This window comes from Arachis stenosperma, chromosome 4, assembly GCF_014773155.1.
Source record: "Arachis stenosperma cultivar V10309 chromosome 4, arast.V10309.gnm1.PFL2, whole genome shotgun sequence".
NCBI classification, from domain to species: Eukaryota; Viridiplantae; Streptophyta; class Magnoliopsida; order Fabales; family Fabaceae; genus Arachis; species Arachis stenosperma.
In genome coordinates this window covers 145,479,983-145,504,952 of record NC_080380.1, presented here as the reverse complement: position 1 = coordinate 145,504,952, position 24,970 = coordinate 145,479,983, and the positions used below count along the sequence as shown (strand labels likewise).

At 33.0% G+C, this 24,970-nt stretch overlaps 5 protein-coding genes across 7 annotated transcripts; 4 read left to right on the top strand and 1 right to left on the bottom strand.

Annotated features, from left to right (window-relative positions):
* The first annotated feature begins 338 nt into the window (after positions 1 to 338).
* LOC130976492 (uncharacterized) lies at positions 339 to 2,439 on the top strand. Its single transcript, XM_057901364.1, has 2 exons — positions 339 to 919; positions 1,480 to 2,439. Exons 1-2 carry the CDS (start codon positions 473 to 475, stop codon positions 2,053 to 2,055), a joined length of 1,023 nt encoding a protein of 340 aa, XP_057757347.1. The 5' UTR covers positions 339 to 472; the 3' UTR covers positions 2,056 to 2,439.
* An 802-nt stretch (positions 2,440 to 3,241) lies between these two features.
* LOC130976967 (BAG family molecular chaperone regulator 8, chloroplastic) lies at positions 3,242 to 5,308 on the top strand. Its single transcript, XM_057901938.1, has 2 exons — positions 3,242 to 3,914; positions 4,031 to 5,308. Exons 1-2 carry the CDS (start codon positions 3,303 to 3,305, stop codon positions 4,859 to 4,861), a joined length of 1,443 nt encoding a protein of 480 aa, XP_057757921.1. The 5' UTR covers positions 3,242 to 3,302; the 3' UTR covers positions 4,862 to 5,308.
* A 150-nt stretch (positions 5,309 to 5,458) lies between these two features.
* Positions 5,459 to 6,758, bottom strand: LOC130976968 (uncharacterized). The gene is made up of 2 exons (XM_057901939.1): positions 6,356 to 6,758; positions 5,459 to 5,743 (listed from the first exon to the last, which is right to left on the bottom strand). The coding sequence occupies exon 1, from the start codon at positions 6,655 to 6,657 to the stop codon at positions 6,373 to 6,375; it is 285 nt and encodes a 94-aa protein (XP_057757922.1). The 5' UTR covers positions 6,658 to 6,758; the 3' UTR covers positions 5,459 to 5,743; positions 6,356 to 6,372.
* A 1,695-nt stretch (positions 6,759 to 8,453) lies between these two features.
* On the top strand, positions 8,454 to 14,264 carry LOC130974173 (probable galacturonosyltransferase 14). Of its 2 annotated transcripts, none has more exons than XM_057898937.1 (6): positions 8,454 to 9,207; positions 10,090 to 10,145; positions 10,235 to 10,390; positions 11,127 to 11,717; positions 12,420 to 12,722; positions 13,217 to 14,264. In XM_057898937.1, exons 1-6 carry the CDS (start codon positions 9,021 to 9,023, stop codon positions 13,499 to 13,501), a joined length of 1,578 nt encoding a protein of 525 aa, XP_057754920.1. In that variant the 5' UTR covers positions 8,454 to 9,020; the 3' UTR covers positions 13,502 to 14,264. The 2 variants fall into 2 exon arrangements, with proteins under 2 accessions (XP_057754920.1, XP_057754919.1); XM_057898936.1 differs by having other exon boundaries at positions 8,455 to 9,231.
* Positions 14,265 to 21,286: 7,022 nt separating this feature from the next.
* LOC130976004 (membrane-anchored ubiquitin-fold protein 2-like) lies at positions 21,287 to 24,859 on the top strand. Of its 2 annotated transcripts, XM_057900730.1 has the most exons (5): positions 21,355 to 21,612; positions 22,059 to 22,359; positions 23,217 to 23,381; positions 23,978 to 24,068; positions 24,166 to 24,859. In XM_057900730.1, exons 2-4 carry the CDS (start codon positions 22,227 to 22,229, stop codon positions 24,031 to 24,033), a joined length of 354 nt encoding a protein of 117 aa, XP_057756713.1. In that variant the 5' UTR covers positions 21,355 to 21,612; positions 22,059 to 22,226; the 3' UTR covers positions 24,034 to 24,068; positions 24,166 to 24,859. The 2 variants fall into 2 exon arrangements, with proteins under 2 accessions (XP_057756712.1, XP_057756713.1); XM_057900729.1 differs by lacking the exon at positions 23,978 to 24,068 and having other exon boundaries at positions 21,287 to 21,612.
* The last annotated feature ends 111 nt before the right edge of the window (positions 24,860 to 24,970 follow it).

The following is a 24,970-nucleotide window of genomic DNA, read 5'->3' as shown; positions in this document are numbered from 1 at the left end:
AAATCAATAAACTAAATTTTAAATTGATTTAATTTAATATTTTGACCATTTAAATAAAAAAAATCGATCAAAATCAGTCAGAATCTATACAAATATGATAAAATTTAGTTAAAACTTAAAAATGGTTACAATTAATAAAAAAAATTTTCTCCTTAAATTTAAACTCTTTTTTTTAAATATATAAGATATACAAATTAAATTATATTTATAAAATTTATATTTATTATTATAATTTAAATGGTTCAACCAATAATATATGATTAAACCAATAAATTAATCAACTAATAGTAGTTCTATCACCGATTCGTTTATGAGAATTATGCTTATTACTGATCTTGATCATGGGAAATGCTTCCTAACGTGTTTTCTACATTTTGTTTTCGTCCTCCATAACCAAACCCCTTACCCCTATGCAATCGAAATTGAAATCCCTAATCATAACAAAATCCTTAGCATCATCATAGCCATAGCCATGGACTACACCACTTGGCCTGAATTTCAGCATGCCCAAGCCCAAACCCCAACACTACCCTCTTCATCTTCATTATATTCATACTCATACCCTCCTCTTCCATCTTCATCATCGTACACCGCCAATTTCGTCCCTTACCCTCAAAACCCTAACCCTCCTTCTTCAATTCCTCCCAACACTGTTTTAGAACCTGTGGTCAACCCTCCGGGTGTTGATTCCTATGTTCCCCCATTGCCATTGCCAACAACCCAAGCTGTTGGTGGTCATGAACAACTTCTTCCCCAAAATTACTCATACACCCAAACCCAAACCCAAATTGTGGGTACTGACCCTAATTCGTTGGTGGCTTCTTCTGGGTACTACTATGATCCCAATGCTCAAAATTGGGGTGATACTGCTGGAGGAGCTGTTATGCAATATGGTTCTGACCCTCTTGCTTATGGAGATGTAAGTGGGTATCTCTTTTCTGCTTAAAGTTTCAATTTTTGTGATTTTCTGTTCTTTGGTTAGTGTATTTTTTGGTAAATGACAATGGTTGTAGAAGGAAAGTTATTGGTAGTGGTGGAAACGAAATGTGATTATTGTGATACTTCATTGTCAAGCAATTTGAAATTTGAGTTAGCAATTTAAGAAGAAAAACAAAATGATTGTGATTGTGATAAAGGGATTGATGGTGTTTTGGAATGCTGTGGAAATGGTGGGAAATGTTTGTTCAGGAATCATAGAATTCCATTTGATGTTCAAAATGAAATTGAATACATCAGCTATGATGTCCTCGTTTGATGGCATTTCTGAAAGTGATTAGGTTGCAGATTATCCATTGAAATTTTATTGTAATGTATGCTTCATGGAAAGAGAAGAGAACGATGAAACTGTGGAATTGTGAAATTCAGCGATAGAATGCAATAGGAAGTAGTTATATGTGTGCAAATATGCATATCATTTTTAATTGCATTGTGTATTATTATTGGTTTGAATGTAGAAATAATGCATACAACCCATTTCAGGTGATCTCTATGGCATCAAATGGCACAGAACAGTTGGCTGTTGCAAATACTAATTCTGCTGCATGGTGGACCAATACAGCTACGCAAGTTCAAGCACAAGCGCAAGCACAACCTCTTGGCAATAACAAATGGAAGCAGCTGCTGAAGAAGAAACCTAAAACTGTGAATGTTCAACCTGCATATTGCGAAGTTTGCAAGATAGATTGCACCAGCAAAGAGGTATTGGATCAACATAAATTAGGAAAGAAGCACAAGAAGAATGTAGAGAAACTAAGAGAATTATTAAGACCACCCCAGCCACAAGTCCATCCACCGGCCGATGGGTCATCTAATCCGGTTATAGGGCCACAATTGTGGAATAAGTGTAAGAGGAAATCAATTGAAACTCCAGAGGATTTGGAGAAAAAGAAGAAGAAAGTTCTCGAAGGAGGAGCAGCAGCAGCAGCAGTTAAAGTATGTTCTATATGTAATGTGGTATGTAATAGTGAAACAGTTTATAATTTCCACCTTCGCGGACAAAAGCATGCTGCCATGTTGAAGAAAGCATCTGAAAATATACTATCCAATGGAAAATGAATTTTTGTTAGTTACTCACTGGAACATTACTTGTCTTTCTTGTGACATTATTTTACAGCGTATTCAGCATTTGAGCAATAGCCTAAAGTTTTATAGAGGTTGATCAAATACTTTGCCTTCATTGTTTGAACTATATAATCTGGAAGGTCATAATCTTTTACTGCCATTGTATATTCATCAGTAGAGCCAAATGAATAATACTTGGATGGCAATGTAGTAAGAATGTGAAAGCAAAGAAAAATGATCTTAAATTTATTTAACAAAGGCCAAATTTACTGCTTCTCTTTTTAGGAAAATCAGCATCTTCTGTCCTTTTACACTTCTTTCCTGATCTCCACTGCTAGCTTGAAAGAACAAACTGGACTAGCAAGATATGAGCCGGCATATCGTATTCTCTTTTCTCTTCTGGTTTGTTGCTGTAGTTTGAAAACTTATGAGCAAAGTTAAACTAGATTAAGTATTGTGAACCTTTAATCCTTTCTGCAACTAAGTTGAATTAGAAGAAAATGCACTTTTACACATGATGCTGTAACTGAGAGAGTAGACCCACAGACCAGAAAGAATAGAAAAGAAAAAAGCATGAGCATTGAGTAGACACCAATTTCCCTATCATCATATCATATTCTCTTAACCATATGTAGGCATCTTTTTTCTCCAACCTCGAGATTCCACACGTCAAAAAATTATTGCCAATTTCTGTTTATCTCATCTTATTGGTATCAGTTAGCAATATGATTAAAAAACTGTTATTTTGCATTGTGTAAATCTCTAAATTGAAAAGAAACTTTTCCCTTTTAGATTAATTTTGATATAAAACACAAGTAGCATAATGATTAATTTTGATAAAAACCAAAACATCATAATTTTTAAATAAATAAAAAACCACTCATAATTTTAAAAAAATACTAAATGAACAAGCTATCAATTCTTAAATTATTAGACTAATTTGATTGGATTTAGTTATTAAAATGGATTAGTAATGTAGTGTTATCCAGTTTATTTATAACACTAGTTTTTTTTTATAAAAAAAAGTTATTAGAGAGAATAAGAAGATATGTAGTAATTAGTATTGTTAATTATTAGAATTGACCTAAATACCCAAATAAGGCAATGAGTGACTGAATGACTAAAATGTCCTTATGTCCCCCCCAAAACACCTTTACACTACACCACCTCAGTCCTCAGAGAATCAGAGTCACAGCCACCTTCTGAAGCTGAAGCTGGAGGTCTCTTACTCACAACACTGAATGGCCTCTCCCTACTACAACCACCACCACCACCACCACCAACCCCCTCCTCCTCCTCCTCCTCCTTCTTGCACTCATTGCTGCTGCAACCCCCCCACAGCCACCTACACCTACACTTGCTGCACCACCTCACCGCCACCACAACCACAAGATCACCTTCTCCAAGCCATTTCTTCACTCCTCTCTCATCAACAACAACCACCCCACCACCACCCCACTATCATTCCCCACTACCGCTCTCATTTCCCCAAATCCCATAACAACATCCTCACTCACCAACACCAACACCAACCTCAACATCAACCTCATTCCTCCATCTCTTCTCTCCTCCACCGCATCGAGTCCCTCGAATCCTCCCTCACTCACCACTCCCTCTCTTCCTCTTCTTCTTCATCACTCTCTCTCCGACATGCTGCAGCGCGTGTCATCCAAACCCATTTCCGCTCCTACCTCGTTCGCAGATCGAGAACCCTAAGGGACCTCAAGCGCCTCGCTCTCATCAAGTCTACCTTCACTTCCCTCGAGTCCTCCCTTTCCCACAATACCCACTTCGATTTTGTTGCTCTCTCCCACAAAGTTGTCAACTTGCTTCTCCAGCTCGATTCCATTGAGGTAAACCAATCTTGGGTCTTCTTTCTGTGTTTTTTTTTTTTTTTTTTGTTAATAGTTCCCCCTTTTATGTTAATAGTAGGGATAGATTAAGATTATTGATTTTGTTGTTCTTGAAGGGTTGTGATCCGATGATTGTGGATGGGAAGAGATCAATTAGTAGGGATTTGGTTCAGTTTCTGGATTCAATCGAAGGGGTTGCAGTGAAGAAGCATACACGTTGTGTCAAGGCTGCAAAGAGCGGCAGGGTTTCTCAGAGAGTGAACAAACCTAGAGATTCAGGTGATGATGATGAGAGGAGGAAGCTCTTGCAGAATTTGAGGGGCAGGGTTGAGAGAATTAGCAGATTGTGTAAGCTTTCCGAAACCAATGAAGGAGATTTAGAGCATGATCATGGTGATGGTGTTGGTGGTAACTATGATTATAATTACGATGATGCTGATGGTTATGGTGATGGAGTTGCCAATGTTGTAGTGCCCCCTAAGAAAAATGGGGTCTTTGTTGTTCAGAAACAAGGAGTCCAACCTAGGGTGAAGAAAAGTGTGAAATTTGCAGAGAATGGGAAGATCTGTGAGGTGTATAGCGGCAGCAGTGCTTCTTACGAACCGGATCTAAGTGAAGATGTGGCTTGCTTGGATGGAAGTTCATCTAGTGATTATGACCAAGGAGAGGTTTTTGAGATTGTTGGTAATGCAGCTGAAGATGTTGCTGTGGATTCTTCTCAGGGTGCTGAGGATGATGAAGAAGCAGCCTTGGTGGAAAATGGAGGATCGTCACGTAGCAGTGATGATGGCAGAAGGAACCCTAATATAAGGGGGATAAAAAATAATGGCAGAAATGTAGTGAATCAGGGGCACCAAGAGAGAATTCTGTTCTCTGCTCCAATGCCTGTTAAGATGGAAAATAAAGCTGAGTTGATGAAGAGTAAAGGTGTGAGTTTTTTTACGTGAGAGGTAACAACAACTTGATCATGTTAGAGCCATAAATCCAATTTGAGTGTGTACTTGTTTAATTTGTATTCTAGATTATTTGATTAGACCCAGATTGTTAGAGCTCATTTCGTTTTTGTGTAAACGATTGTTGGTTGCTCATTTCCTAATTCAAACAGGAATGGTGATTTATGCCCAAGTTTCCGATTGAGCGCATAAAGGGGAACTGAGTGATGAGAATGCAATTGATATTCATATAGAATTGAACTGAACCTAAGCATGCATTTGTTTGAAAGCAAAACTAATTGTGCGGCAGCTTGGCCTAATATTTGAACTCAATGCATTATAGGTTTGGTACTTTTTCCTTGCATTATATTTCATAATGATTTCTCAGTCATAATATTATTGTTTTGAGATTAGTAGGAATACATGGCAGGTGAAAGATACAAAGAAAATTGATCAAGGTGATGTAGTTTTATTCTTGGTTGTTTCATCCTCACAAGTTATGATTTATGACTTTATGAATGTCAATCATTTTCCTATGCGCTCGTCCTTATGAGTAACTAATACAGTTGAGTTGCCAATACTCTATCTCTCTATTCTTCATGAAGCAAATGGTAAGTTAATTGTTCAAGTTAAATGGAAAAATAGAAATTGGAACTTTCAATAGTAATAAACAAAATTATAATTTTGGTGACAAACCAACTAATGATTTACTCATTCTAACAACTCATCAATGGTTTCACAATTATTAATAGTGAAGATTACTACCTCAACTTTATAATCACATACATAAATTTAGATACTATAGCATTCTCAAAAGATTTGCACTTCCAAAGGCAAGTAATCACACATGTCTGATATGTCCTCTTGTCAGCAGAAAATAAGAGCCACCCTCGGAACCTGCAATAATTCCAATAATGATGGGGTAAATACGGCATGCTACCAATATAATTGAGCTATAGACATGTCAAGCACACACTACGGTAGGGAATGTTTTAACATACAATGATAATTCATCATGATTTTTCCAAACATGTTTTGGGGAAAAAAAATCATCAATTGATACAATCTGAAATGGGATCATGCTATAGGCCTATAGCTATAAGCAAACATGTATTTAACTGATTAGTGAGTACTGAGTACAATTACAAACAAGACATTTGAACACAAAATTCTCTTTTAGTAACCGAATCACTTAAACCCTAATCCTAAACCCTCTTCTAGGAACCAAACAAGAACTACATCCCACACATTACATGGCACATACACCCAAGAGAATAATAATTTGATATAAACAACACCAGATAATAATAAAAACTTTCAAAAAGGCACTAAATTGAGCAACAATTATTCCAAATTTATCCAGAACCACCCCTACGGCACCAATAGATACCAACGCAGTTAAAAAGACTCACATAGTAAGAACCCAATCAAACACCATAAAATCGAAAACCCACGAATATTCCCAAGAAAAGCAGAAAAATTGAATTGATACAGGTTGGGATTACATACCCGTAGTGGACTAGGGTTTAAGCAGGCGTTTTAGGGTTTTGGAGCTCCATGACGCTCCTGAGTGGAGGGGCGTATAGAGAGTACACAACGGACTGTCGTTTTGCAACCTCGAGCTGAGACTTTCCGTCGGAGAAAGCAGTGGAAATGGAAGATGCGTCGGAGATGGCGCGGTTGTCGCGAAACGCATCGATGGTGCGTCGTTTCATGTATTCCCTAATGTTATAATCTGGGAAGGTTCGAGCTACTCGTATCAGCGAACGGAAAAGAGAGAGAATTTCTTGTCGTGAAGGTGCCACACTCATCGCCACACACTCTCTTTCTCTCTCTCTAGCTCAGCTTTCTCTCTCTAGTTTTTCTTTCTCTCTCTGTGGGGAAGAAGGAGATAGCGTGGAAGTGTAGAGCACTAGAGCTGCTGTAGAAAAAAAACCCAAAAGAAAAGTTTTGGGTCCAAAACAATTATTGACCCAAATTATTTTAAGCCCCAAACAATTTTTTAAAAAAAAAAATATTAGCAAAGGGTTTGTGAACCAAAAAGAGAATTTAGAAGCTGAAAATAATAAAATACCTCTCAATTGACAACCAAAAAAAATACCTCTCAATTGTTAATTATTTTTTAATTATGTTATGTCTATAAAAAATTAGTCATTACTTAATTATATATAAATATATATTTGGCAGTTCTAAATATATATTTCGTGTTTATAACTGGGCTGATTAATTTGGTTATGGAAGTGGTGGGTGTGTTGTCTTGGGTTATGGGATAAAGAGGAGCTACACCAATATGTGGGATAATTTTTTTTGTCAGAGTTGTTGATGAGAAATCGGACCCAATGATTTCCTTTTTTAGCTTTTCCTGAGGAAATCGGAGGGTCCGTTTTGCATGGAGACGAGACAAGGAAATGGGACCCTGCAACTTGTACATGCAGGTAGTTTATTTTTATAATCATTGAAGGTAATCGCATGGTCCGTTTTGTTTGTTAAAAAAAATTTGGTCCGCATGGTTACTACAAGTCCCTCGGTCCGATTTACTTCTGGCAAGTCCCTGGATCCGATTTGTTTATGACAAATCCCTGGATCCGATTTGTTTGTGAACTGACACCATACGCATATAAAGCTCTCATCCCCTTCATAATACCGTCCAGCACCAACAACCCCTCCATAATTAAATTAATTTCCGTTTATAACTGATTTAGTGATCTTTTTTTTTGTTCAACTAGTAATATTTTTTAATATATGGTCAAGTTTGGTAGCTTTATGCTTATTGCTCCTAAATTGGAGAGGCCTAAATTTGGCACTATGTGGCTTATTCAGCTACTATACCCATCTTATGTACATGTTTTATAAACACACACAATTCACGTTACACCAGGTATTAAAACTACACTTTTTATCTTTTATATTGGGTTAATAATAATATTTTTCATAATTATAAATGATTAGAGTGTTAATTTTAAATATGACATCGTTTAATTTAAAATATAAAAATCAAATTTTCAGAATACAAAAATTAAATCCTTTAATTTTAATTTTAAAAAAATTAAAAAATCTTAAATACAAAAATCAAACTCTTATTTTATTTTTTTTATAATTTAAAAAATACTAAAAATGATCGTATTAATTTATATCACTTATCTCACCCTGCCTATGAAAACAAATTAGTGCATGATGCATGTGATAGAGTTGTTACATTCCATTTACTGTTGTAGGCAGTAAGTAACCCCATGATTCCACTTGCACGAAAAAGAATAATCCCAAAATTGTTAACCATTTACATTCTCCTACATAATGCTATCCACATAATCCCTAAAGAAAGGGGGGAAAACAATCTAAATTTGGCTCCAAGGATTATAATCATCATGCTTCCTACTCCCTAATCTCAAGGTCAAACCACCCACCTCATACCTCTCTCTTTCTCTCTCTATCACCAACACGCTTTTGAGTTTTGAGTCATTCTTTTTTATTTTTCCCATAAAATTATAAAAATGTCCCGGAAAACGAAATTATAGATCGGACCAATGAAAAGGCCACCCACAACAATCTGAGAATAATTAATTAAAAATTAAAAAAAAGAAGTAAACAGAAACTAAGTAATCAATCAACCAGCAAAACGAAAGAAAAAAGAAAAATAATTAAAAAAAAACACACCACAGATTTTCTCTCTCTTCCCTTTTCTCTTTCTCTCTTTCTCTCTCTCTCTCTGTTCTTTGATCCATGGGAGAGGAACTTCAACCTCATCGACAGAACCCAACCCAGAAGAAGAAAACGAACCTCCCCCTTGATTATTGATTCTTCACCATCGATTCAAGGGATCGATTCGGCAACAAACACCCCCAAAACCCCCCAATGCGGTCTTCTAGAAGACCTCATAAGGAGAAGAAGAAGAAGAAAAACCCGAACTTTTCAGATTCCACCACTACCCAGATTGGGGAAGCCCCGATCCGAACCCGATCTCTCGTTCGCGGAACCGATTACATGCTTTGGCGCATTTGGGTCCTGCGGCGTTGGATCTGATGCTGTGGCGCGTTTTGACGCCATCTCAAACGGTGTCGTTTTCGTCTCTTCCTCTTTCTTCTTATTTCGTTATTGTTTCTGCTTCTGCTTCTGCGTTTTGGCGAGAGTGTAGTAGCGTTGGTGCTGCGGTGGGGCTGCATCAGCATAGAGGACGATGCAGCTTCACTTCTCGCCTAGCATGAGAAGCCTCACGATATCGAGCAGCAATGGGTTCAGTGCATTGATGAAGATCAAGGTCGCGGCTCGCCACATCTCTTATCGAACCCTTTTCCACACAATACTCATACTCGCATTCTTGTTGCCCTTTGTCTTCATTCTCACGGCTCTTGTCACCCTTGAAGGTGTCAACAAGTGCTCCTCATTTGGTACCCCTTTTAATTCTAAATCCCACCTTATTCTTATATTTCATACATTCTCAGTGTTGTTTTTGTTTAGTTTGTTTTGTTTTTAATGTAGATGTAGATCTTGATTTTATGGTTTACCTGTGTTGATATATGTGTTGTCTTAGTTTAATATATTGAGGGATGGATCATGGATTTAATTTGAATAAAAAAAACGGTTGCCAAATATGCGGATTTAGCTCCTCTAAGGTGCACACATTCATAGAAGTTAGAGAGGGGTTAAGCATACTTGGATCAAATAAGTGATTTAGGATTTGGTTCCCTTGGATGATGGATTTATTCCAGGTTGTGTTTGGATTAAGGTTATTTTAGGTTCTGAATAGCTTGGAATGAAAATGGTCATGGAAAAAAAGAGTTGCCAAATATGCGGATTTGGATTGTTTAAAGTGCACAAATTGATCAAGTGAGTCAGCGAGGGGCTAAGCATCCTTGGATGAAATAAGTGATTTAGGATTTTGTTTCCTTTTGTAAGCAAGTGATATTTTGGGATGCTAGTTTATTTATTGAACGTACTAGATAGTTCTGAAGCTGAAGTGTGGTCAGCTGATTTTTGCCATTTAGGCATTTCATATGGAGGGAGTTTTTCTCCCACTTTGAATATTGATGAAATCTGTAGTGAGGTGTTGATTCTGTCATGTGAGGAATTAATATTTCCTTGTGTGTTTTTTTAGCTGAAAAACTGCTAATGAATGAAAACATTTTGGGGCAATATTTGCCGTGTTTAGCCTCTGGTATTTCATGTTTGTCAGTTAGGTGATTATAGATGTTCATTATTTTCTGGTATTTTTAGAATGCTTATTGTTTCCATGTTTTGTGCTCCAGATTGTTTAGGTAGGCGGTTGGGACCAAGGCTTCTCGGTAGAGTTGATGATTCAGGGGTAATAAATTTTATCATCATGACTTCTAAAGATTTTATTATGGCACTACTATCTGAATTCTCATGGTGATAATATTTATGATTCTGCAGAGACTGGTTAGAGATTTTTACAAGATTCTTAACGAAGTTAAGACTGAGGAAATCCCACCTGATCTAAACCTGCCAGATTCTTTTGATCAATTGGTTGCTGATATGAAGAACAATCAATATGATGCCAATACTTTCGCATTTATGTTAAGGGGAATGGTAAGCTGCTTGTTACATTAACATAAAGTATGTCTTTCTTGGTTATGTTTAATATATACATAAGACATTAACAAAGTGTAGGTTTCAAGGCACAGGATCTTTTAAGAGGGGTGTCACTTTTTAGATATGATGAGGCGTGAGGGTTTGGAAACTTGTTTCATGTATTCTTTTGTTTACTCTTACCTTATGTATGGAGGATCTCTTGTCCTCGATCTTTTTACTATCCTCCTTTTCTTGATAAAATTTCCTCTAGGAGACTTGAAAAAGACAAAAAAAATTAGACTTCCTGTCATTTAATTATGAAGAAGTTAAAATTCAACGACGTGCTGTTTTCATATTTAGGTTTATACTTTATATTATAATAATAATTGGGATTTTTCTCCATTCTTTTTCTAACATGTGATGGTGCTCCTAAATATTTATTTATATGCAGTTGGCAAAAATTTGTTGAGCTAATTTATCATTACTGTTTTGTAATGATGTCATTTTGCAACCTTAACTACACATGAATGATATTCATTTATGCATCTCTATCAGGAGTTCAAAAAACTATATGCGCATATCCAATATTGGTGTGTGATTTTTGCTGGGGATCTCTGCATCTTTAATTTATCTCAAATAGCTCAGTCACATTTGTTTATCTTAAATTGCTAAATATCACAGTCCTTATGCTGAAATTTATAATAAATGACAGTTATATTGATTTTTCGTTACAATGTAATGCTTTTTGAGACAGATGGAGAAATTTGAGAGAGAAATCAGAGAGTCTAAATTTGCAGAGCTAATGAATAAGCATTTTGCAGCAAGTTCTATCCCTAAAGGGATCCATTGTCTCTCTTTGCGTTTGACTGATGAATATTCATCAAATGCCCATGCACGCAAGCAACTGCCTCCCCCAGAGTTGCTTCCTTTATTGTCCGACAACTCTTACCACCATTTTATTCTGTCAACTGATAACATCTTGGCTGCTTCAGTAGTTGTCACTTCTACTGTACAGTCGTCTCTGAATCCCGAGAAGATAGTCTTCCATGTGATTACTGATAAGAAAACTTATGCGGGTATGCACTCATGGTTTGCACTAAATCCTGCCAACCCTGCTATAGTCGAAGTCAAAGGCGTTCACCAATTCGAGTGGTTGACTAGAGAAAACATTCCAGTACTCGAAGCTGTAGAAAATCAAAATGGGATCAGGAATTACTATCATGGGAACCATGTTGCTGGAGCGAATCTCAGTGACACCAATCCGCGTAAATTTGCATCTAAACTGCAGGCTAGAAGTCCAAAATACATATCTTTGCTCAACCATCTGCGTATATACTTACCAGAGGTAAGTTGTATTGAACAATTATCCCCTTTTTCTTTTCTTTTTCTATCTTGCTATCTATCCTTCTAATTGTTCAGGAAACTTTCAACTTTTTATGTAAAGTTTTTATGTAGAATATAATATATATTTTATGAGAATGAAAGATAAAGAAGTGATAAATTGACTATAGAAATGATTGTATGCTTGATCACTCCCAATTGAATATTTATATTTAAAATTCTGCATAGTCAGTTTATGAGAATGTAATATTGATGAACTGCATTAGTTGTGGGAAAAGTGCTTCTGGGGACAGAATGCCACTTTTTTACGCAAATTAAGTGCATGAAGTAAGCATTGAAACCATCAACTGAAAAATAAAAATGATGTAGAATAATTTGAAGTGAAATGTTGGTCTATCCTACATTCCTACCCAAACAAGTTTGTGGGAATTTCTAGATGATATAGTAAGAACATAAACCTTGAAACTGTGGAGGGATGTGGACTGTTCCCACTCATACCTGCTAGTATTGCTTGGCAAGTAGTAATTGTTAATTGGACTTGTGAAGCATTTACATTGCTTTCATCAGCATTTACAGCTAAAGATTGCCAATTTTTACTCAAAACATTTGAAGATTGAGAAAACGTTCTTATTCTTGTCTATTTTCTTTCAAAAACATAAATTGTTTTTCAATAGACTTGTGCTGATTATGTTTGTGTGTCAATCAGCTTTTCCCAAACCTCGATAAGGTGGTCTTTTTGGATGATGATGTGGTGATTCAGCGTGACTTGTCTCCACTTTGGGAAATTGACTTACAGGGAAAAGTTAACGGAGCTGTGGAAACTTGCAGAGGTGATGATGAGTGGGTAATGTCTAAGCATTTCAGAAACTACTTCAATTTTTCCCATCCCCTCATTGCGAAGAATTTGGATCCTGATGAGTGTGCATGGGCTTATGGGATGAATATCTTTGATTTGCGTGCATGGAGAAAGACAAATATAAGAGAGACATATCATTCTTGGCTGCGAGAGGTAGAAATCCATATTCCTCTAGCTAATACAACCTCAGTTTATCCAAGATTAATTTCTTTTCATTAGTTTAAAAGTCATACTAAATTTGTGCATTTTAAATTAATGCTGTGTGGCATGAAATCGAGTGGCTTAAACATTGTGTCTAAATTGATAAGTTAGAACATCGATGACCTTTTTCCTTATTTGGCTTTTTTGCCTTCACATCACTGATCAAAACTATGTGCCAACATGCAACCCTTCTCAAACATTTACCAAGATTCTACCTTAATGTTCAGTGTGGCATTTTTTCCACGTTAAGGTGGATAGGCTCAAGCCAACGCAGAGTGAATGTGAAAAACTAAAATTTTAAAAATGCGTTGCTGCCAAATAGGGGAAGTACTTATGCAAAATAGTTTGAGAAGTGTGGCATATTGGTAATGGTTTCGATGGTTCTTTTGGTCTTCAAATTTTCTATTTTTCCAAGTAAGATATTATTAAAAGTTTCCCTCTGACAGAATCTGAAGTCAAACCTGACAATGTGGAAGCTTGGAACACTGCCCCCTGCTTTGATCGCATTTAAAGGTCATGTTCACCCGATTGATCCGTCTTGGCACATGCTAGGCTTGGGTTATCAGAACAATACCAATGTTGAGCATGTTAAAAAGGCTGCTGTCATTCACTATAATGGCCAGTCAAAACCATGGTTACAAATTGGCTTTGAACATCTAAGGCCGTTCTGGACCAAGTATGTCAATTATTCAAATGATTTTGTTAGGAACTGTCATATCCTGGAATCGTAATTCATCGATAAGGAGCAATACGGTTTGTGTACAAAAGTGAAATATGAATGGGGCAAGTAATACAGGTTTCATCGAAACTTTTTGCAGCTTGAGATTTTCTTCAAGATAGAGTTTTGAGAAGACAAAATAGAAACATTTGGCTAAGAGAGCAAAACCTATCAAAAACATTATTTTGGGTGGGATTGCTGCCACCACCCCCTACCATTTTTGCAGATACAAATTTCCATCCCTGCTGCATTGGCCTTTGAATCAGTTTCGAGTCCTTTGAGTTGTGAACTTGTGACATAGACATGCGTCCTCTATTTTTTGTTGGTGAAAGGATACTATTATTGGTCTTCTATGGGATTATATGTAGCAAAAGATCCCATAGTTGAAAATTGCAGAATAAACTGAATGCTGGAGAAGATTAAAGGAAAAAAGGTCAGAGGCTGGTTTCATCAAATAGTTGGTGTTGAAAACAAAAGAAGTGCTATTAGGACAGTTAATTTGTGAGCCCTCCTCCAACCCAATTAGTGTTAGCCTTTTTCCCCTTCATTTTTTTTAGTTTCTTAATTTTTGTTAGTACAAATTTTTACCCTTCACCTGTTTCGTGATTTGATAATCATGATGATGGTGGAAAATTCTAGAATTAGTTCTCGAGATGATGATGATGATGGCTTTGTTACGGATCCATTAAATTGGGGAACTGTCTGTAGGATATATATTGTTATTCGTTGTGTACGATTACCAGACATTGGAAATGTGCAGAAAATTCTTTATTCCTCTTCTCCTTCCTTTGCAAATTTCAGTTCCTTGATCATAATCTTTCTCTCTTCATTTTGGTACCCTCTTGTTCTCACAATTTTGTTGCTCTTCATAATGGTTCAAATGTCAAAGACACATAACGAATAAGGGTAAAAGGAAGATTGTTGTTTTTATAATAAAAAAAATCAAAAGAACAATAAAGCATATGTTCTTTACAAATTTAATGAAAATCTTTACGCTTCCTCCAAAAAACAAATCTTGAAGCAACGATTGAGTTGTTTCCGTGTGCTTTTAAGGTCATAGGTTCAAGTTGTGAAAACAGTTACTGATTTAATTATGAGGTTAGGTTATATATATTCCACCCTTTAGATGTGACCTTTTCTCGAACTCTGCATTTCAAGTATTTGAAATTGAAGATAATTTTTCTCGAAATCTATATACTAACATATGGTAGTTCGACATTGGAATGTTCAATTCGATCTTATTAAGCATGATCGCCGCAGCCGAGGCCTGGGTCAGATGGCAAATTTGATTGCCTCCCATTGAGCTGCACTTGGTTCAAATTTTCGTGGAGAAATATTGAACCATTTGTGTGTATTCCCATGTAGTGTGTGTGAGTGGGTTGTGTGAGTGTGTAATGCATGGGTGTAATGCCTAGGATTGGGGGCTGTCCAATCCACTTGACCAAAAAAAAAAAGCATGATCGCCGTGACGCTAACAACGCTGCTGATTGGCTCGCCAAAGCTGGTGCAAGGATAGCAGAGATTATCTGGTGTGGTTAGAGACTAGAGACCGGGGAGACGTTAGACCATCTCTTCTAAAGAGACATTACTAAAGCTTTTTAGCTTTCTTTCTCTTATCGTCTTTTGATTCTTGTTTAATTTTGTCCAGACACCAACAAAATATGGTAGAAAAAGCTTGGTCATTTTCTAGTTGTAAAATTTAAGAAGCTACAATCATATTGGTTAAAAATAAAGTGAGTAATACTGGGGAAAAAGAAAATCTTAATACCATATCTTTTGTGGGTGGAATTAGAGACAATGCTTAACTCGCTCTTGGTGCAAGTGTAGGTGCCTTTGTTTTGTTTTGTTCTGTTTTGATTTAAGGTCAATAATAGTGGCTGATTTGTCACAATCAGTTGTTAATTATGTCAATTAGTTATCAATATCCCATTTTTAATTTTTCCTATATGATGACTTTGCTTATAGCTGTGCTTTCCTCTTTCTTCTATTCTTGTCTCCATTTGTGATGACTATAAAGTATAAACTCATGGAGGAAGAGGTCTTCTTTTTTCCCCTCCACATGTATTTCAAGTTTCAACCTTATTACTATTAAACTTTATAAGTATGAAAGTGAAATAATAATAGAAAATTAAATGACTGACTTAAAAAATATAATCAGGGGATAACAAATAATTAATAACTCATTTGTGATACTGACATCAATTGGGGGAATAACATCAGGAAAGATTACCAAGGCTAGGCGTTATTGATCAGTTGGATAGCGGGTGTGTTTTATACAAAAAAGATATTGAGGACTTCCGCTGCTTATTTTTTAGTTTTTAGTTTATTTGGCAGGTGTGGTATGTTTGGTTGTTTGATTATGCTAGATTGTGGATTGTTTCAGGGACAATTAAGTAACATTTTAAAAGCTGGATGAGAGTAACGGTAAGATAGGAGGAACGTAATAGGTGGCTAATTGGATTTTTTGCTATTGTTTGGCATATATGGATGAAAAGGAACGACAGAATTTTCAGAAGTCAAGAAGCAGGAATTACGGAAATTATTAATAGGTCGCTTACGAGTTATAAGGATTGGAATAGAGTTGATCCAAATAGTTGTTGATGATAATGCCGGAGATGACTGTGGATTGTTTATTATTACTGTTTAGTTCTTGGTTCTTTTGTTGCTCCACCTTATTGTATTGAGCTCTTTTACTTCAAAAAAAAATTTTTTAAAATAATAATAAATAGCACCGTTACATATATTTATATCTATATTTTTATATTATATATTATGAAAAGGATTTATGCTAATTTTTTCAAATACTCTTCATTATATATAATCTATAAAAAAATTTCCATTTCCAAAACTTAAATTCAAAATCTCTTCACTAACTTATAAATCACCTAGCATATCAACTAATTCTATTTTTATGGTCATGTTGGTAGAGAGATTCTTTCTGGTAAAGAGATTGTACTATCTTGAATTGACATGGTTGCAATTTTAAATAATTATAAAATAAAATATGAGAGAATAATCTTGTATTCTTGTGCATTGTGTTGCTAAGTTGGTGATGACATGAATTCCATTTACAACTATTCTGATGTATTATTATTATTCATAGCACCCAACAGCAAAATTTCATCTCACTCAGTCTGTGATCTCTTCAAAGTGGGTGAAGGATCTTATATCTTGAGACTTTGGGAATAAAATATTATGGACCCTACATTTTATTAGGGCCCCTTTTTCCATTTTTCTACTTTGGAATTTCATAATTTATCAATAATTTGGCTTAGTGATTAAAAATTAACAAGTGCTACATAGTTGTGCCCCTTTAGTAAAGAATTTATTCTTCCGAAAATTTTAGAATAAAGTGATAAATAAAATTTTAAAATTTATATTTTGAATATATTAATCTTTAAAAAATATTAAAAATATATTTTATAATAATAAACGTAAATAAATTAATTTAAATTAAGATATTTTATTTTAATTAGAGAAATTAATTTAAAAATAATGTATTCATATTTATTATTTTAAAAAATTTTATTAATATACAAAATATAAATTTTCAGAAATTTATTCATCACCTTACTGAAAATCTTAATATAAACCATATCAAAAGTTTTCCGGACTTGGAAAACTTGAAATGCCAATTTCACAAGAATTTTTGTTATAAAGATTAAACATGCATGATTCTCGTAAATCAATTTTTTATAAAAAAATTGCATGGGCTCCACACTAATTAACTCTACCATGATTGAAATATGTCTCGTATTGATTCAATGAATATTAGTAAAATAGTTACATAATATTTTTCAGGAAGAACCTCCATAAATCATAATAACAAAGTGAATTCCAACTCGCTTTCTTTTTATACATATATGAATAAAAGAAAACCCTAAACTTCAAAAATAAATTAAAGTGATAGATGATATTTATAAAATGAAAAATGATAATTGTGTATTTTAAATAGGTGATTTAAACACCAATCTAAATACACAACTATCATAATATAATTATGATCAAGTAAGCAGTCAAAATAAATTCTTAAATTTTATTTATTAGTTAAATTAGTCTCCCAAATTTATACTAAATTAAACCAGTCCTTCATATTTTTCACTTATTTGTGGAGAATTTATTTATATTTAGAAAAAAATTTTAAACTCTACAAACTATGGTTACATTTTAAATTTATTATGATATTTTAAATCCTCACAAATAAAGCGAAATCAATGAAAAAACAACAAATTCAACAAATAAGGAATATGTATTTTAAGAATTGTAGGCTACAAAAATATTTAGTAAAAATTTGAAAAAACCAATTTGATTGAATAAATTAAAAAAAAATCAATTTAACTAACAAATAAAATTGAAAAGACTATTTTATCCTTTGTCTTCCATATGAATGATCATTTCTCATAAATACTATGCAATGGACCACAAGAAATAATGTAGGATCAATCTGGTATATGAAGAATCTGTTTGATGCTGTACATTTGTAACTCTTATCTTGTAATAGGTCCCACATATTGTACAGAATTTAGAGTGTCAGCTATCATGAGATAAGGACTATTGTCTATTATTGTCCCAAAGGCCAAAGGGTTTGTCATAATTTCAAGTTTTATCATTTCATCTTTATTTGTTTGTAATAACATTGGCTGCTTTCTAAGACTGTTTTTGTGTCCTTGCATTGGACTAGTCTTTTGTACACATTCACATTTCTAATATCTTACACAATATATCAAATTAGATTCTCCATATGCTCATTGCTCAGGGGTGAGAATAGATTCTCACATGTCAAAATTTTATTATGTGATCATTTTAATTATTAATCAAGAAAATAGATAATAAATTTAATTATTTTATTAGTCTCTATAATTTTATTAAATTTTTTATTAAATTTTTATATTTTTTTAATTGAATTTTTATATTATTTTTAATTTTATAATTAGATATTTTTTATATTAAAAATGTTAAAATTAACAGAATATTTCTTCTAAAATATATGCGATCAAAGATTTAATTAGATTTTTAATTATGAATACCTTTAACTTGTGAAAAAATATTCAGTTATTCTAATATTTTTTATACTAAAAAAGACCTAATTATAAAATTAAAAACAGTATAGAAATCTAATTAAAAAAATATAAAAATTTAATTAAAAATTTAATAAAATTATAGAGACTAATAGATTAACTAAACCTAAATAAAATAGTACATATGCAATATCTAATTTATAGTAAAATTTGATATTACTTGTAGGAAAATAATTAAACTAAGTTAGACCAAGCTTATAACCTGCTATAGGTAATTCTTTCAGCCTGACCTTAGCTTGATTTAAGGCCTATAATTTTAAATAAGTTTTAAATTGTGACCTAAGATTCAAAATTTGAAAGAAAACAAAAATGTTTAAAATGTCAAATAAATATTATAGATTGGTAGTAATGAATTTGAATCCTCTAAATTTTAAATTTTTATTTTAAAAGATAAAATGTGATCTTTTATTCTTGAATGATTTTTTTTATATATATTTTTTTTGTTTTATCTATAAAATAAATAATAAAAAATTATATTTTATTTTCTAAAATAAAATTCAAAATTTAGAAAATTCAAATCCGATGATAATTGTGTGTGTCACATATTGAAAGGTCCAAAATTGAAAATTCACAATCCATTCCTCCTATGTTTGTACAAAATAATTATGTTTATATTATTAGATTTTAATAAGTCCAAGCCGGCCTAAATTGGCCTAATAGGCTTCTTAACAAACCTAAATATAAAGCTAATTAGGCTAATAAATAATTTGAATAGGATTTTAACTTTTAGAAGGTTAAACCTAGCTAGACCCCAGATCCCAATAAGCTCATTGATCTATTTTCCACCCCTAACCATATCAGAAGATTCATTTCATTAATCATAGATTAAATTCAAAATCCTATATCTATTTATCTATCTCATCTCAATAGTTATAAGAATAATATTATACATTCAAATATTTTTGTTAACTAAATTTTATTAAGTTAATCTAATATTAACAAAAATTAATGATAAATAATATTATTTTAAATTTTATTATTTAATTTGATTAAATTTAATTTATAAAAAATTTAAATGCATAACATTACTCTAATTATAATATTTACATAAATACATAATATCTATACATCTCATATTAAAAGGGCATTATTGAATGAACAATTTATACATATTTTGAAAAATTATACATTATATTTTTTTTCCTTTGAAAGAAATAACTGAGATGTTCCAATTATAAATAGAACGTTTTATGTTTTTTTTTTCGTTAAATTATCTAAAGTTTGACTAAATGGACCAGATACGTATTTGGTGCATTGGGAAGTCAAATTTGAGTTTTAAAAAAATGATAACCGATAAGGATTCCTAAAATTCAAATCATTCAAGAACTTGAGTTTAGATATTGGTAAATCTAATCATGCTTAATTGCTTATGTGCAAAATAATCCTTTTTCTATACAAAAAATAATCCATTAAATTAATATCACAAACAATATGCAGTGGTAACGTCAAGTTATAATTGCTACATAATCATGCAGCAATTCTATATTTTTATATATACTTTTTGTCTAAAAAATTATTAAATGGACTAACAACCTAGGTTTTTTTATACGGGTATTTTTTAATAGGTTTAGGAATAATTTATCGCAGATCTAAGTTCTATTTAAGGGTCTGTCGCTAGCTAATATATTGCTACATATACAAGACAGAATTTAAATTTTTAATACTTACTTAAACAAACGAATGAATTGACTACTTGAACAATCTAAATGAGTTCAACCTAGGTTTATTTATACTAAAAGTGGCACATATATGTTTGTACTACAAGTTAAGGAGATGCTATTAAATGTTCAGGTTTAAATCACTCTCAGCTGCGTTGCCTTTTCATGGGGATACCCATTATTGAGAAAATTCATTTATAGTAGTGCAAACATTTTGTTATATGAAAAGGAATAGTTAAAACTTGAAAAGACACTAGACTAGTTAAGATTTTTCTTTTCAGCTAAATGTAAGGACTTTAAAATTGATATCATCTAATATACTTTTTCCCTTTATTGTCCTATTTACAATTTACAATATATGTATATAAAGTTTTAATGTAAAATATTTTATATAGTACATATAATTAATTAATTATCACCGTTTCTAGTTCTATTAGAAAATTAAATAGGGGTCCAGTGACATAAATTTTGAGATTATTATACTAAAAGTTGAATACTTAATAATTTCACTATATACAATTGAACAAAATTAAGAGCCTAATTTTTATGTATCATTCAATCAAATTTATTCTATTTGATAACGTTCAAATAATAAGTATAAATTATTATTATTCATTTGTATTGTGAGCATGTGATCTACATAATTAGAAGGTCACCCAATTGACCTTTAATGTTAGAAAATAATTTGGATTATTTTACAAAACTAAAATACCAAATAACGTTATTTTGACGAAATAAATAAAATAATTATTCCCATACCAAAGATTGTTAAAACTTTTCTAGATTGACATACAAAAATCAATCTCATAAAAATTAATGATATGACTCAGTTTGGAAATGAAACATTTGACCGTTTATTAATTATTAATTCCAAAATTATACGATATCCATTTTTTCTATTTATGTCTCAACAATAAACCACACAAAATCTTATTTGATCTTGTTAGATTATGTTCATGAAATATGTAATGATAATATGATTTGATACTAACTAACTCCTCCATTTTCATTTTCATTTCCATTTCCATTTCCACAGCCATCGGAAGGGACAAGGAGACATTTGACCATGGATTTATAAGACTTTGAAAACTCCGAAGCAGCCTCGTTCCTTGTTCTTGTTAACAAAAAAATTCACTTTTTTTTTCTTCTCAAATTTTAATGCTACTGTATTAATTATTAATATTATTAATTATAATTATTGTTGCACAAAATAAAACACAAGGCACACACTTTTTCTCAAAGAAAAGGAAGCATCCACTTTCTCTTCTTCTTCTTCCACCTGGTTCTTCTGAAAACAAAGTTTTTGTGAGTGCCTCAATTATCATCATCACCCAGATCAGTGCCATAAGACCCTACTCATAAGCAACCATAAAGTCTTCAACTTTCAGGTTTTCTTATACCCTGTTGTTCTAATCCTGACCCAGTTGAAAAATTGAAACTTTGATATGATTTTTTTAGTTTGATGCATACCCTTTTGGGGATTGGATCTATTTTTTTCTTTTTTGCTATAACTGTTTTTGGATTCCTTCCTGTTGAATTTTTTCATGATGCTTTTCCCTTTTGAGCTTAGTTGTTGGATTTCAATCATTTTATTCTGTTTTATCTTCATTTATTTATTTTTCTCCCTTGGATGGACCCTGCTCAATTATTGTTAATTTTTCTTCATTCATATTCTTATGCTTTGAGTTTTTTATTATTTGTTTTGAACCTTCAAATTTTACTTATTTTATCTTAGTATGAGTGGTTTCCTGTATCAGATTCTGCATGTTTTGTGGTTGTGGATGTGTCCCTGAGAGAACTCTCACTCAAACTTTATTTTCCCCTTTTGTGTCAGATTTTGCAGAGCACTCATAGACTCTTGAGTGAAATCCTGTTATATTCATGAGTGGAACAACTCAATTGAAGTGATTCACTGAAAAGTTTTACCCTAGTCTCTGAAGTACTCACAACTGAAGCTATTGGATTTTTCTAGTTTCAACAAAGTTCCTTAGATCTCTTGGTCATGGCTGGGAATCAAGATCAGTTGGAGATCAAGTTTAGGTTAATTGATGGTTCTGATATTGGCCCCAAAAGTTTTCCTGTTGCCACTAGTATTGCAACATTGAAAGAAAGTATTGTTGCTCAGTGGCCAAAAGGTCAGTGTTGCGGTGTTATCTTTTTTAGAATTCTTTTTTGTATTCCTGATATTATCTTAAGTTATCAATGGTGAAAACTGAAAAATTGTTGTACAAAGGAGGGATGAGAGCTGCAGATTCTTGTGTATAGATATGTTGAACACACCTTTGTATTAATCTTTCATTTTGATCACTTTCTTTTATTAAAGGCAGCTTACCTTCAGAAATTGTTGAAGCTTTGAATTACACATCATTCACTTCATAGAAAGGGGTTCTGTTGGAGTTCATGATTTGTGAAAAAGAACACATTGTTTTAGGCTCCCATTTTCAGTCTGTAACAATAAAATGTTGAAAATCATTTTGTATATATGCCTTGTTCAGTAGTTTCTTCTTAAAGTTTGTTTGTTCTTAACCTTATCCAATGATGTCTTGCTTGTTTCATTTAGCATTAGTACCTTTTGATTTGTCACTTACAAGGACACATTTATATGTTATCTATTTCATTAAATTTATACACTGGCGTTTTTCAGAAATTTTAATTGTTCTTATTATTTATGTAGTAATTGTTCAAGTGTATATTTGTAGCTATTAGCTAAGTATCAGTGCCATTGTTTAATACGTATCTCGTTTGATGTGAGTACATTTTTATATACTACCACTGAGATCATACTTACTAGTTCTGTACTGGCTCCAACTTGTTTGTAGATAAGATATGATGAAAGTTATTTGCTCTAGAATAATACCGAAGCATTAAATTTCATTTTTGTGTCATACATGCAAATGTTTATATTCTTGGTTCAATATATTATGGGCTAGACGCTAAACTTTTGCCGGACCTTTAAGTGATGTGTGGAATCTGTTGTGTTTCTGATTTTAAGATAAGGAGAATGGACCAAGGACGGTAAAAGATGTGAAGCTAATTAGTGCAGGAAAAATATTGGAGAACAACAAAACAGTTGGGGAATGCCAGAGCCCATTGTGCGATGCACCCGATACAGTCACAACGATGCATGTGGTTGTGCAACCACCAACTATGGAAAAAGGTATAATATTTGTTTCGAGGCATTGGCATAAGCTACTTGTATAGGTATCTGTTTTACTAATTAACTGCTTCACCAAAATGATATGCTTTAATTCCCTTTTAATTGGAGCCGGAGGAACATGCTGATATGTGTTTTCTTGCTAATAGACATAGCTTATTTGGGATTTTTTACTTGTCTCTTATCACTTCATGTATGTGATTCTTTAGCTGATAAATATTTTTGGGTTACCAAAAGTGAGGTATCATTCTATGACTTAATTATCTTAGAAAAGCCATCACTTTGTGTTTCCATTAACAATTATTTAATACTCCACTTTGCTACGGCTGTTTGGTAACACATGAAACTCACCCTATCAATTTTCATCTCATTTTTGTTCCCCAACCAAACAACTCTGGTGCCAAATGCTATGTAAATGGATCAAACTGCTACTGTTCTGTTTGAGGAATTGTTAATTGATTTCATTTTGGTGCCTTCTTCATTCACTTATTTCTGGTTACATCTTTTATGAAAATTAATTTTAGTACTTTACCTAATACCTTAAATCCTAAACTCTCCACCCTCTTATACTTAATTGTTTTTTTTATCTCCTGTGACAGATAAGAAACCACCAAATGACGAAAAGCCACAGAAATGTGTTTGTGTTATTTTATAGCATCCAGGTTCAACAGAAGATGTCATCTTTCTTAGGTGGTTAATTAGGACATATGCTTCATCATTACATATAATCTGTGTGACTTTTAGAGATTTACAAATTCTTTGGTTGAATGTTTTGTTCTTACCACAGATAAAGAGTACTCAATTTGGCGACGATCGCAAAGCTACTTGTTCCAAGATTTGTCTGCATGCGGCCGGTCGGCCGTAAATTTCTTACACAGTTTTCATAGGAGATGGTTTTGTATTTTTGTTGCTGGTCTCAGCATATAGGTGTTGCCTCACTCAGTCACTTGGTATAGTTGTTGATTGAAAATGAACACTCTCTACCAGCTTGTCATCGAGTCCCACACACATATATATATTTTGAAATTCTTCTTTTGATGCCTGTGTGTCTGATGCAAAAGAAAAAATGAAAAAAAAAAAAGAAAAATTCAAACTTGTTGAATATTTTAATGTGCTCTTTAATTTAGTACTCTTGTATAGCAGTTGAGACAGAAATAGTGCTTTTACTACTATAGTACTATTCTCTAAAAAATTACGGTGGTTTGAAGCTTGATTCCCTTGGCCTTCAACTCTAGGGTGTTTGGTTGAGGGAGAAAAACAGGATGAAAATCTTCATTTATAAATGGAATGGAGAGGCTTATGAGGTGTTGCATTTGTTTCGCAATTTATGTTTTTCTAGGAAGGAAAAGCTCAAGTTCTGACTACTTTAAATGTTAAAAGTTAAAACTATGTTATGCCCATTTTTACCGTGGTGGTTATTTCTATAAAGATGTTTTAGTTTTGGATGATGATATTATGAATTGATATATAGTTTCAATATATTTAATTGAATTATCTATCGGTTTACAATAATAACTTTACATGAAAATATTATCTTTATATAAAAATGCTTTTGTGGAATATCCCAACTTGTATAGTTCCCTTGAGAGAGT

Bases quoted from the DNA above. Each gene is read 5' to 3' on its own strand.
- LOC130976492 (XM_057901364.1), top strand. From the start codon at position 473: ATGGACTACACCACTTGGCCTGAATTTCAGCATGCCCAAGCCCAAACC. The intron at 920-1,479 runs GTAAGTGGGTAT...AACCCATTTCAG, and splicing joins ACCCTCTTGCTTATGGAGAT to GTGATCTCTATGGCATCAAA.
- LOC130974173 (XM_057898936.1), top strand. From the start codon at position 9,021: ATGCAGCTTCACTTCTCGCCTAGCATGAGAAGCCTCACGATATCGAGC. The intron at 11,718-12,419 runs GTAAGTTGTATT...TGTGTCAATCAG, and splicing joins TGCGTATATACTTACCAGAG to CTTTTCCCAAACCTCGATAA. The intron at 12,723-13,216 runs GTAGAAATCCAT...TCCCTCTGACAG, and splicing joins ATCATTCTTGGCTGCGAGAG to AATCTGAAGTCAAACCTGAC.
- LOC130976967 (XM_057901938.1), top strand. From the start codon at position 3,303: ATGGCCTCTCCCTACTACAACCACCACCACCACCACCACCAACCCCCT. The intron at 3,915-4,030 runs GTAAACCAATCT...TTGTTCTTGAAG, and splicing joins TCCAGCTCGATTCCATTGAG to GGTTGTGATCCGATGATTGT.
- LOC130976968 (XM_057901939.1), bottom strand. From the start codon at position 6,657: ATGAGTGTGGCACCTTCACGACAAGAAATTCTCTCTCTTTTCCGTTCG.
- LOC130976004 (XM_057900729.1), top strand. From the start codon at position 22,227: ATGGCTGGGAATCAAGATCAGTTGGAGATCAAGTTTAGGTTAATTGAT. The intron at 22,360-23,216 runs GTCAGTGTTGCG...TCTGATTTTAAG, and splicing joins TGTTGCTCAGTGGCCAAAAG to ATAAGGAGAATGGACCAAGG. The intron at 23,382-24,165 runs GTATAATATTTG...TTCTTACCACAG, and splicing joins ACCACCAACTATGGAAAAAG to ATAAAGAGTACTCAATTTGG.